General features: G+C 42.3%; 1 protein-coding gene across 1 annotated transcript in view; it reads right to left on the reverse strand.

Annotated features, from left to right (window-relative positions):
• Window positions 1-13,315, reverse strand: part of LOC111980167 (mediator of RNA polymerase II transcription subunit 14-like) — a 38,566-nt gene that overhangs the window by 18,298 nt on the left and 6,953 nt on the right. Inside the window, 12 exon segments of the mRNA XM_024010834.2 lie at window positions 5,236-5,327; window positions 5,477-5,623; window positions 5,776-5,936; window positions 6,200-6,276; window positions 6,505-6,639; window positions 7,058-7,252; window positions 7,444-7,603; window positions 10,715-10,793; window positions 10,887-11,012; window positions 11,159-11,270; window positions 11,369-11,519; window positions 11,646-11,778. Coding sequence (XP_023866602.1) covers window positions 5,236-5,327; window positions 5,477-5,623; window positions 5,776-5,936; window positions 6,200-6,276; window positions 6,505-6,639; window positions 7,058-7,252; window positions 7,444-7,603; window positions 10,715-10,793; window positions 10,887-11,012; window positions 11,159-11,270; window positions 11,369-11,519; window positions 11,646-11,778 — 1,568 coding nt within the window.

Consider the following 13,315-nt stretch of genomic DNA (forward strand, 5'->3'; position numbering starts at 1 on the left):
ATGATAGTTTCCGGATTTGACCATATTAATGACCAAAGGCTCATATTTCTGTGTGTTTATTATATTAAAATTAAGTATATGATTTGATATTTGATAGAGCAGTCTGACTGAGCGGTGGTAAGCAGCAGCAGGCTCGTAAGCATTCATTCAAACAGCAGCTCTTAGCAATGCTTAAAGCACAGCGCTGTTTATGACTTCAAGCCTATCRACTCCCGAGATTAGGCTGGCAATACTAAAGTGCCTATAAGAACATCCAATAGWCAAAGGTATATGAAATACAAATGGTGTAGAGAGACATAGTCCTATAATAACAATAACCTAAAACTTCTTAACTGGGATTATTGAAGACTCATGTTAAAAAGGAACCACMAGCTTTCATATGTTCTGAGCAAGGAACTTAAACGTTAGCTTTTTTACATGGCACATATTGCACTTTTACTTTCTTCTCCAACACTGTGTTTTTGCATTATTTAAACCAAATTGAACACGTTTCATTATTTATTTGAGACTAAATTGATTTGATTTATGTATTAAGTTAAAATAAGTGTTCATTGTTCATTCAATATTTTTGTAATTGTCATTTATTACACATATATATGTATGTTGCTTGCTGTTTGTAAAAAGTACTGTATGAATAAATGTGATGGATTGAGACTAGAGGTCGACCAGTTATGATTTTTCAACGCCGATACCGATTATTGGAGGACCAAAAAAATACATTATAATAAAATAAAATTCGGCCGATTAATCGGTATCGGCTTTTTTTGGTCCTCTAGGGATGTGGCACAAATTGACATTTATTTATTTTTTAAAACATTGAAACAATAAGAACCTTTTATAAAATTCCACAGGAAGTCCTATTGCGTATGACCGCTAGTGGGAAATTAAGTTCTATCTAGCACAGTCATACAGTATGCTTAGACTACAGGCATCTGGAATCTGCTTTGAGGCTGCCCCAACCGAAAACAACCGTTAATTCACATTGGCTCCAGTGTTCCTTCCATTTCTTATGTGCATTAGCAACTCAGAACAAAAAATAAACCTAGCTAGGTGATCACAGTTCTTCTCCTTCCATTCTGTTTTCCCTACATTACAGGTCTCTCACTCAATTTCGATTAGACCGCTCCCTCTATACACACTCGTGCTGCGTACCCAAGCTCCCATTAGGCCTACAGAAATATCTGCCTATAAAAACATATCTAACTGATGGGATAAACAACCAAAACGGTAGGCAAGCTACACTCCTTTCCAAATCACAACAGCTTTATCACAAATTCAAAATAGGCTGGTTGATTAGGGAAATATGTGTTCCAATCACGAGCTGCAGTTTTAGAGTAATAGATGAGTGTTAAGCTTTTTTGCTAAGCGTGTCATTTAGAATACCGTGGTTACAACCCCCATAAACCTAGTGTTCCATTTAGAATACTGTAGGTTACAACCCCCCTCCATAAACGAGTGTTCCATTTAGAATACTGTTAGGTATACACAAGAGCGGTCCCCCAATAAGTTCCATCTTAGATGAAGGTTGCCTATTTTAGTTGTTAATACGTGTCGAGGTTACAACCGCCTGCCATATATAAATTCCTTAGTGATTCCACTATATAGGGAGAATGGACTTGTAGGTTTTAGCATATACTCCCCCCCGAAAAGCCTACGGTATTGTTTTCCTCATATTAGAGGTAGGATAATATCGTGTTAACTTAAGAGTGTACAGAGTCTAACCTTCTCGAGTTTAAATACCTACTGTCCTCACAGAGGTGTATTATGAGATACCTGTAAGGTGATAAGGGAGATTCGCCCTCACAACCTAAAAACCCATAGTGTTGCGCAAAGTTGGTATTGTTACTCAAGCAGATAACGTGGTGATGGTAATATCTCAAGTAACCCTCCATTTAAAACACTAGTGTTCCATTTAGAATAATACTGTTATAGGTTACGAAGTCCCATTCTCGCTATAACTAGTTAATCGTTAAGGTATTAATGATCTAGTACAGAGTTACAACTAACGCGTCTACTTCGATAAAAACCTATAAGTGGTATCCTATTTTAGGTTAATTCACAGTGATAGGGGGTATATTACATGATTTACTCACGGCCCCGCGATTAAACCTTTGTAGTGTCTCCATTAAATCTCAAAGAAGATTACTGGGGTTATGTTCTAACCAGAAACGCCTCATCCTCTATTGTAATACCTCCAGAATGTCCATATTTGAGGAGGATTATTTGGTATTTAACCTCCCAGAGGGTTATACAATTGTTACTCCGAGCGGCTAACATCTCCGTAATACCATAACCTAGTTAGATGGTTGCCTATTTTGTTACTCCCAGTAGAGAGATATAATTCTGTTATTGATTACAACCCTCCTATAAACCTAGTGTTCCATTTAGAATACTGTAGGTTACAACCCCTCCATAAACCTAGTGTTCCATTTAGAATACTGTAGGTTACAACCCCATAAACCTAGTGTTCCATTTAGAATACTGTAGGTTACAAACCCCTCCATAAAACCTAGTGTTCTTTAGAATACTGTAGGTTACAACCCCATAACCTAGTGTTCCATTTAGAATACTGTAGTTACAACCCTCCATAAACCTAGTGTTCCATTTAGAATACTGTAGGTTACAAACCTCCATAAACCTAGTGTTCCATTTAGAATACTGTAGGTTACAACCCCCATTAAACCTAGTGTTCCATTTAGAATACTGTAGGTTACAACCCCCCATAACCTAGTGTTCCATTAGAATACTGTAGGTTACAACCCCCCATAAACCTAGTGTTCCATTTAGAATACTGTAGGTTACAACCCCCATAAACCTAGTGTTCCATTTAGAATACTGTAGGTTACAACCCCCCATAACCTAGTGTCCATTTAGAATACTGTAGGTTACAACCCCCCATAAACCTAGTGTTCCATTTAGAATACTGTAGGTACAACCCCCCATAAACCTAGTGTTTCCGTTAAGATACTGTAGGTTACAACCCCCCATAAACCTAGTGTTCCTTAAAGAAATACTGTAGGTTACAACCCCCTCCATACACCTAGTGTTCCATTTAGAATACTGTAGGTTACAACCCCCTCCATAAACCTAGTGTTCCATTTAGAATACTGTAGGTTACAAACCCCTCCATAAACCTAGTTTCCATTTAGCTTGTTAACCCTCCATAAACCTAGTGTTCCATTTAGAATACTGTAGGTTACAACCCCTCCATAAACCTAGTGTTCCATTTAGAATACTGTAGGTTACAACCCCTCCATAAACCTAGTGTTCCATTTAGAATACTGTAGGTTACAACCGCCCATAAACCTAGTGTTCCATTTAGAATACTGTAGGTTACAACCCTCCATAAACCTAGTGTTCCATTTAGAATACTGTAGGTTACAACCCTCCATAAACCTAGTGTTCCATTTAGAATACTGTAGGTTACAACCCCTCCATAAACCTAGTGTTCCATTTAGAATACTGTAGGTTACAACCCCTCCATAAACTAGTGTTTCATTTAGAATACTGTAGGTTACAACCCCCCATAAACCTAGTGTTCCATTTAGAATTCTGTAGGTTACAACCCCCCATAAACTAGTGTTCCATTTAGAATACTGTAGGTTACAACCCCCTCCATAAACCTAGTGTTCCATTTAGAATACTGTAGGATACAACCCTCCATAAACCTAGTGTTCCATTTAGAATACTGTAGGTTACAACCCCCCATAAACCTAGTGTTCCATTTAGAATACTGTAGGTTACAACCCTCTCCATAAACCTAGTGTTCCATTTAGAATACTGTAGGTTACAACCCTCCATAAACTAGTGTTCCATTTAGAATACTGTAGGTTACAACCTCTCCATAAACCTAGTGTTCCATTAGAATACTGTAGGATACAACCCCCCATAAACCTAGTGTTCCATTTAGAATACTGGAGGTTACAACCCCCCATGAACCTAGTGTTCCATTTAGAATACTGTAGGTTACAACCCTCCATAAACCTAGGCAGGTTCCAGACTGAAATATGCAAACAAAAACATTGTTTAGATAAAGGCAAATGGCGTATTCATTAGTCTAGTGGCTACTTTGTTTCACACTTAACAAAAGCTGCCCAACCAAGTTTAAGCTCACTAATCAAAAAACAGAGCAAAAGAAAAACACATGCCAGATGTGGGTATCTACTAGTTAAAAAGGGAAGAATTGTAGCGTTCTAATGATGTTAACTGTATGTCTTCACTCCTATTATAAAAGAGAATAACACCTGTTGAAACAGTGGAAGTAAACAGTTCAATTGATAAGGAAGTTGCCTCTGTTTCAGTAGCGCGAGTCAAATCACATTTTATTTGTCACATGCGGCGAATACAACAGGTGTAGACCTTACAGTGAAATGCTTACTTACAAGCCCTTAAACAACAGGGTGACCTTACAGTGGAATGCTTACTGACAAGCCCTTAACCAACAGGTGAGACCTTACAGTGAAATGCTGACTGACAAGCCCTTAACCAACAGGTGAGACCTTACAGTGGAATGCTTACTGACAAGCCCTTAACCAACAGGTGTAGACCTTACAGTGGAATGCTGACTGACAAGCCCTTAACCAACAGGTGTAGACCTTAGTGGAATGCTGACTTGACAAAGCCCTTAACCAACAGGTGAAGACCTTACAGTGAAATGCTGACTGACAAGCCCTTAACCAACAGGTGTAGACCTTACAGTGAAATGCTGACTGACAAGCCCTTAACCAACAAAGCAGTTTTAATTTTAAAAAGTGTTTAGTATTTTTTAAATTTATAACAAATAATTAAAGAGCAGCAGGAAATGTGCGGCTCAAAGGGTGCTTGCAGCCCTTCATTTAGCAAATTACCGCACTACTCAAGTAGGCTATTGATACTGGCTGCACATCAACTACAATCATTTCTGTAATCAGCTTTCTCCCCCAACTGTTAACGACAATGATGTGCGGAGTGATTTACATTCGTGGTGAATAATTTGAAAGATGCATAACCCCTCTTACTAACGTTACAGCCTATTTGATCAATTAAAATGTTTCCCTTTATGATGATGATGGGAACCTGTTAGTGGTCATTTTGTGAGAAAACATTTGTTTTTTGTTTTGGGATTTTTTCTATACGTTAACAATTCAATTTAGTTTAAACGTTCACACCCCTACAAGGCACTATACACTCGCTAGTTGGGAAGGAACCTAGCAACGGGCTAGAGTTCAGACAGGACATTGGTGTAATGTTACTCACTGAGCTGCCCTTGGTGCTGCCGTAACACAGAACCAGTTTGCGGTAGTTATACAGCCGGATCTCACTGAACAGACTCAGGTAGGACGGCATCTCTAAGAGAGGAGACAATACATAAGCACACAGTCAATACAAATGGTCATCAATACAAATGATCATGCGTTACTTATCTTTTAGCTGTATGAGTAGAAGATTCATTCCCCACTCTCGTACCACAAATGTTCGCACGCATGCACACACACACCTGGTAGTGATCGTGAGAACACCAGGACACACTGGTAGAGCTGGTTGATGGAGATCCAGTCGTTGAGGAACATCTCCACCACCTTCCTCCCTCCCACAGGCTCAGACAGAGGGTTCTCATAGGTCAGATACACATGGCGTGTAGAGACTGGACACACACACACAGAACAGGGAGAGATAAGGGCATAGTTTGGGTAGAGTGTGTGTGTGTGTGTGTGTGTGTGTGTGTGTGTGTGTGTGTGCGTACACATGTACGTTGGTGTGTTTTTTGGTTGTCCATATGCGTGCGTTTCTGTGTACCTTGCTCTTTGCTGTGTGTGCTGTTGAGTGGGCAGTTGGCCAGAATTAGTTCTGCCACCCATGTGCGGTTGTTCCGGCCCTGCAGACGGAAGGTGCAGTCCAGTAGAGAGCGCTCCAAAGCCAGACTCGTCTCTTCCCCTACGCCCTTACTGGGAGGGATCCTAGGGAGGGGGACAGGACCACATGGGGTCAGGTACATAGTGCATACTTTACTGAAATAAAGGGTACAAAACCATAATCTTTATCTATCAGCTATCATCTWTGTTTTGGGTGCATGTTATTGCGATGCGAGAAAACTTCAGTTTAAATCAGTAGAACCAAAATCATATTAGCATTATCTCTAAAATTCCCATTGACTTCCATATTATTTGGCAGTGCCACTGACATCTGGATTTGCAAGGTATCCTGGGATGTGGAGTCTTACTTGAGGATGCGGATGGCGTGGCTGCAGCCGTCTCCTTCCACCTGTACACCCTGGTGGGGAATCTCCATCTGAGATAACTAGAGAGAGAGAGGAGAGAGACACATGTTTAGACAAGAGGAAGAATGGAGGGAGAGATGAGAAGAGGATGAGAGAGATGTGAGAAAGAGAGCAGGAGGGATGGATGAGGAGAGGGATGATGAAGACAGACGGTGGAAAGGGAGAAGTGGAAAAGTAAAAACTGAGGAAAAGAGTTGTAAGATGTAGAGAAGAAAGAGAATAAAAGGGTATACTCCCTCCATCCATACCTCCACTCTGAGGCTTATGAAGGGCATGTTGGTGTCACACATGGCCACKAGGTGAGCCAGCTCCTTGTTGAAGGCAGACATCTCCCCCGAGCGCTTGGGCTTCTTGGGCTCCAGAGCTCCCTGGTCTCCTGATAACTGGAGGACAGAGAAGAGAGAGAACATATGAAAACACTGAGATAACCTAACGACGATAAATAATAATAATACATTTAATTTATAACATGTTCTCTGAAAATATCAAGGTTTATATGTACAGTACCAGTCGAATGAATAGATGTGTCCAAACTTTTAAGGGTTTTTCTTTATTTTTACATTTTTCTACATTGTAGAATAATAGTGAAGACATCAAAACTATGAAATAACACATATGGAATCATGTACAATAGTAACCAAAAAAGGGTTAAATAAATTAAAATATATTTTAGATTGAGAATCTTCAAAGTAGCCACCCTTTGCCTTGATGACAGCTTTGCACACTCTTGGCATTCTCTCAACCAGCTTCATATTTTAAATCATTGCCACCAATACAAGCAGTTCTGCAATCCATTCCTACTTTTCTCTTAGCTCCCGGGCGGGCCCCTTGGCCAGCGGAATTGTCCAGGACGAGCTGTTCCAGGTTCGGCTTGAACTGCTGCAGGAGCTGGGCGCATGGAGGTCCCTCCTCACCTTCCAACTGAGACACAGACAGGAAGGAGTACTTGTACTGTAGCTCCGTGGGACAGCCAGGCATATCCAGCATCTCTACCACCTAGGGAGGGAGGGAAAGATGGACGGGTGAAAAAGCAGGGAAGGAGAAACAAATAAAATAGTGGGAAAGTTGTGCATGATTAATGTACTAATAAATATATATATATCTATCTCATTGTACATTTCTTGTGTTTGCTACAAATAAATAGTTTTTTGATGACCAGTAATAGGCATAAGGCGTGAGGGGCTTACAATGTAATACTGTGGTAGGCGGGTAAGCCGGATGAAGAGCCTGTGTTTTGATAGGCTGCTGGCAGGGTGGGAAGCAGAGTTGGAGAGGTGTAGTATGTCTGTGCAGATAGTGGGGAGGTGTTTCACAGACTGTCTACACCTCTGCTCTCCTAACCAAAACCTGGAGGGAGGGAGTAGAGTAGAGAGAGGGAGAAGGGAGGGGTGGGGGAAACATTAGTAAACAGAAATGTGACATTGTCCAAACAGACCATTTACTGGACAGATTATATTATCATASAACTAGAATCCCAGAACATTTAATTAAATGCAATACCCGTTCTAGTAATTATATTTCTATGCATATCACACTATGACAGGGCAGTGCTTACAGGTGAGTTCACATAGAAATGTGTGTTATAGACCTGTCATTCTCATTGAAAGCAAMTCTAAGAACCTCTAAATATGTGCTATGTGCGCTATTTCTATGCTTCCYGTTCTTAAGTTTCCTTTTTGCAACTTTTACTTTCAGTTTTGTACACCAGCTTCAAAACAGCTGAAACACAATCTTTTTGGTAATTGAAAATATATTTCACAGCGGATTAGATGGTACTATGATTCTCTACACTATACTTGCTTGTTTTGTCACATAAACTGAATGACGACAGCATTCTGTATACTTCTGGCCCTTCTTTGGACACTGTGTTAACTAACCTCCAGACAAGCTTCAATGCCATACAACTCTCCTTCCGTGGCCTCCAACTGCTCTTAAATGCAAGTAAAACTAAATGCATGCTCTTCAACCGATCGCTGCCCGCACCTGCCCGTCCGTCCAGCATCACTACTCTGGACGGTTCTGACTTAGAATATGTGGACAACTACAAATACCTAGGTGTCTGGTTAGACTGTAAACTCTCCTTCCAGACTCACATTAAGCATCTCCAATCCAAAATTAAATCTAGAATAGGCTTCCTATTTCGAAACAAAGCATTCTTCACTCATGTTGCCAAACATACCCTCATAAAACTGACCATCCTACCGATCCTCGACTTCGGCAATGTCATTTACAAAATASCCTCCAACACTCTACTCGACAAATTGGATCCAGTCTATCACAGTGCCATCCGTTTCGTCACCAAAGCCCCATATACTACCCACCACTGYGACCTGTACGCTCTCGTTGGCTGGCCCTCACTTCATACTCGTCGCCAAACCCACAGACTCCAGGTCATCTACAAGTCTTTACTAGGTAAAGCCCCGCCTTCTCAGCTCACTGGTCACCATAGCAGCACCAACCCGTAGCACGCGCTCCAGCAGGTATATCTCACTGGTCACCCCCAAAGTAAATTCTTCCTTTGGCCGCCTTTCCTTCCAGGTCTATGCTGCCAACGACTGGAACGAACGACTGGAATGAACAAAAATCACTGAAGCTGGAGACTCATATCTCCCTCACTAGCTTTAAGCACCAGCTGTTAGAGCAGCTCACAGATCACTGCTCCTGTACATAGCCCATCGGTAAATAGCCCATCCAACTACCTCATCCCCATACTGTATTTATTTATCTTGCTCCTTTGCACCCCAGTATTTCTACTTGCACATTCATCTTCTGCACATCTATCACTCCAGTGTTTAATTGGTATATTGTAATTACTTCGCCACCATGGCCTATTTATTGCCTTACCTCCCTTATCTTACCTCATTTGCACACACTGTATCTAGACCTTTTCTACTGTATTATTGACTGTATGTTTGTTTATTCCATGTGTAACTCTGTGTTGTTGTATGTGTCGAACTGCTTTGCTTTATCTTGGCCAGGTCGCAGTTGTAAATGAGAACTTGTTCTCAACTAGCCTACCTGGTTAAATAAAGGTTAAATAAAAAAATAAAAGTKAACTATTGACATTTTTGCAAGCAGGAAATTGCAGAGCGATTTCTTCATAGTGCATCTTTAAGATGTTCTTAGCCTGCATAGAAGCACATTTTCCTGGAAATACAGCAAAAGGAAAAGCTGAAGCCACATGATATACCAGCACGTCCCTGGTGTAAAGTGGGAATGGATCTGTTCAGTCAAGAACGTTCTTTTTCTAATTAAAAGTAGACTACTATTCAGGTTTTTGGGAGTTGGAGAAAGTGATTACCACAACAGCGGCTTGCATCATCGACTGTTGTCAGCAACAGTTCAGCAGATATGGCATACCTGACAGTGGTGTAGTTACGGATAAAGGGCCCCAGTTCACGAGTCAAGACATTGCTTTTTTTGCAAAAGCCTGGGAGTGTGACCTCCACACCCTATCAGTCAGAGTAATGTTAAGGTGGAGTGAGTGAAAATAGCAAAAACCCTCATCACAAAGGCTATGCAGGAAGGCACAGATGTGTGGCAAGCCATTTTGGCGTGGAGAAATACTCCCCCAGAGGGCTTCGGCAGCAATCCTTTACAGCGCTTAATGTCTAGACTCACTTGCTCTCTGTTGCTAACAGCTCCCAAGCTCCTCGCACCAAAGGTCATTAGGGATGTTCAGGCACACAAGCGTGCACGTCAGGACAAGTCAAAACATTACTATGACCAGCATGCAAAAAAATCTGCCTGTAATAAAACAAAAGCCAAGCTGTCAGAGTGCTCCTGTCACCTCACACCAGAAATGCCACATGSAGTCTTGGCACATGCATAGGGCACATCAACGCAAGGTCATATGAAGTGGAAATAAAGGGACGATAATATGGAAGGAACCGTAGGGACATACGCCCAGTTCAGGAGAGCATAGGGCACAGGAGGGCCACATGGGAAGACTGCGAATATCCTCTGGATGGTGTGGGCAGGACACATAATGAGGAGACGGGGAAGACCCCACCAGGACAGTTATCTCTGCCGACCGTCCCTCCACAATTTAAGGAAGATGTGAAGAAGGAAGGAGAGGCCCCGAGGCTCCCAGAGGTGCCCAACGTCCCCGAGGTGCCCAACGTCCCAGAGGCCCCGAGGTGCCAGGAGGCCCCGAGGCTCCCAATATGCTACCAGTGCACCACACTAGGACAAGGGCTAATATAAGTCCGCCCCTGTATTACGGAGACTACGAGATGGATTTTTTAAAATTATGTTTAAAAAACGTGACAGTACCTCTTCTCGTATCCATATGGGTATACTACAAAGTATAGACTACTAAAGTACTAGGGTGAATCACTTTACATACTAAATTATGTGCGAGTGTGGATATGGAGGTATGTTGGCTTTCTGAGGAGGAGTGATAAGCCACATGACAGGGAGTTGACACAGAGTGAGAGAGACAGGAAGTGGACTTACTTGAGCTGCTGTAGCCAGGATATGATGCGCTTCATGTCGTCGTTGATGGTCTTCTCGATGTCGTCCAGCATGGATTGATCTGGAGACAGACACAGTGGAAGTCAGTACAGTGTATATTTATGTGTGTGTCTCCCTGCTTACCGATGTGGTGTGTGTGCTACTCCCTGCTTACCGATCCCATACAGCATGGGGTGGAACATCCCTGAGTGCAGGTCTACGAAGATGTGCAGGCACTCGGAGCGTCCGCAGGGCTCCAAGATGGGAATGACCAGAGTGGGCAGAGCGGTCTCTATGAACGCTGAAACACAGGCAAGGAGAGACAACAATAACATTGCACACTGACAGCATGGTTGTTTCTGTMCACAACTCTGTTCATTGCATTCTGGGTCAGTGTTGTTGGATCAGTTAGTGTATTGATAAGTCAGAGAGGACAGAGAGACTCACAGCTGTCGCTGGGGTTGCTGCTCTTCAGGATGGCTTTCAGCTCCTGCAGCTTCTGATGAGAGCGAGCGTGCACGCTGTCAATCAAAAGCTTCTCCACTGACAAGTGATCAATCTAGAGGAGGGGGCAGGAACAGAGACTGTGATGAGGTCCTCATCACAACAAAATAATAGTAGAAGACTGTAGCTGTGAAGAACGAGGCGATAGCTCACCTTCATGGCTCTCTCCATCAGTCTGGAGTCACAGGCAGGGAGCGGAGGATCATGGGAGATCTGCAGAGGCTTGGAGCCGTCTGATTCGTCAATCTTGATGGTGACTTTGTGGACCGACGCAGTGCCCGTCTTCCTGCCCAGGACCTGTTGGCTGGAGAGGGGGAGAGAGAGCGAAGAACCAAGAGAGAGGGCGAGAGGGATGGGTCAAATGATGATGGACCAATTTCCCTGTGATGAAGTATTCATTCAACTAAGCAATCAACCAAGTGTTTCTTACTTCCAGACGGCCAGTGTAAGGCACTTGGCAGGCATGTAGTGTTCCACCTGCACCAGGTCTCCCCAGCGCTCTCGGTACAGCATGAGGGTCTGGGAGTGGAGGACCTCCAGCTGCAGAGACAGGCAGAAAGAATCTGGACGGGGGGGAGAGTCAAGGAAGGGCTGGGCCAGGAGGATGGCATACACACATATTCACAATACATACAGAAATGCAGACACACCCATGCTAACTGTGTGTGCGGGTCTGTGTGGTGTCTGGACGCTGACAGGCTTCAGCTATTTAAGTAGGCCGCGGCTGGCAGTTATACTTGCTACGGAGTAAAACTAATGAAAACTAAATAAATGGGAAAAACGTACTTGCTACAGAGTTAAGTTATGGTTAATAAAAATAACTGACTCCAGGAAACCTTTCAACCTATTTAATAATTGGCCATCTATTTGGCATAACGGTATTACAAATAAATGTAGCATTATATTTGTGCTTGTGTGACAACATTATGATATTTAATGTTGTTATAACTTGGCTATAACTTGTGCTTGACCCTCCTATGTTGAACATAATAAACGGCTCTCTATCCACCGGATGTGTACCAAACTCACTAAAAGTGGCAGTAATAAAGCCTCTCTTGAAAAAGCCAAACCTTGACCCAGAAAATATAAAAAACTATCAGCCTATATCGAATCTTCCATTCTTCTCAATTCTTTAAAAAAAAACTGTTGCGATGCAACTCACTGCCTTCCTGAAGACAAACAATGCATACGAAATGCTTCAGTCTGGTTTTAGACCCCATCATAGCACTGAGACTGCACTTGTGAAGGCGGTAAATGACCTTTTAATGGCGTCAGACCGAGGCTCTGCATCTRTCCTCGTGCTCCTAGACTTTAGTGCTGCTTTTGATACCATCGATCACCACATTCTTTTGGAGAGATAGGAAACCCAAATAGCTCTATACGGACAAGTTCTGGCCTGGTTTAGATCTTATCTGTCGGAAAGATATCAGTTTGTCTCTGTGAATGGTTTGTCCTCTGACAAATCAACTGTACATTTTACCTCTWGGKGAKGTCATTCGAAAACATAATGTTAACTTTCACTGCTATGCGGATGACACACAGCTGTACATTTCAATGAAACATGGTGAAGCCCCAAAATTGCCCTCGCTAGAAGCCTGTGTTTCAGACATAAGGAAGTGGGTGGCTGCAAACTTTCTACTTTTAAACTCGGACAAAACAGAGATGCTTGTTCTAGGTCCCCCCCAAAAAAAGAGATCTTCTGTTGAATCTGACAATTAATCTTGATGGTTGTAAAGTCGTCTCAAATAAAACTGTGAAGGACCTCGGCGTTACTCTGGACCCTGATCTCTCTTTTGACTAACATATCAAGACTGTTTCAAGGACAGCTTTTTTCCATCTATGTAACATTGCAAAAATCTGAAACTTTCTGTCCAAAAATGATGCAGAAAAATTTATCCATGCTTTTGTTACTTCTAGGTTAGACTACTGCAATGCTCTACTTTCCGGCTACCCGGATAAAGCACTAAATAACCTTCAGTTAGTGCTAAATACGGCTGCTAGAATCCTGACTAGAACCAACATTTTTTTTATCATATTACTCCAGTGCTAGCCTCCCTACACTGGCTTCCTGTTAAGGCAAGGGCTGATTACAAGGTTTTA

This window comes from Salvelinus sp. IW2-2015, linkage group LG2, assembly GCF_002910315.2.
Source record: "Salvelinus sp. IW2-2015 linkage group LG2, ASM291031v2, whole genome shotgun sequence".
In the NCBI taxonomy this organism is placed as follows: domain Eukaryota; kingdom Metazoa; phylum Chordata; class Actinopteri; order Salmoniformes; family Salmonidae; genus Salvelinus; species Salvelinus sp. IW2-2015.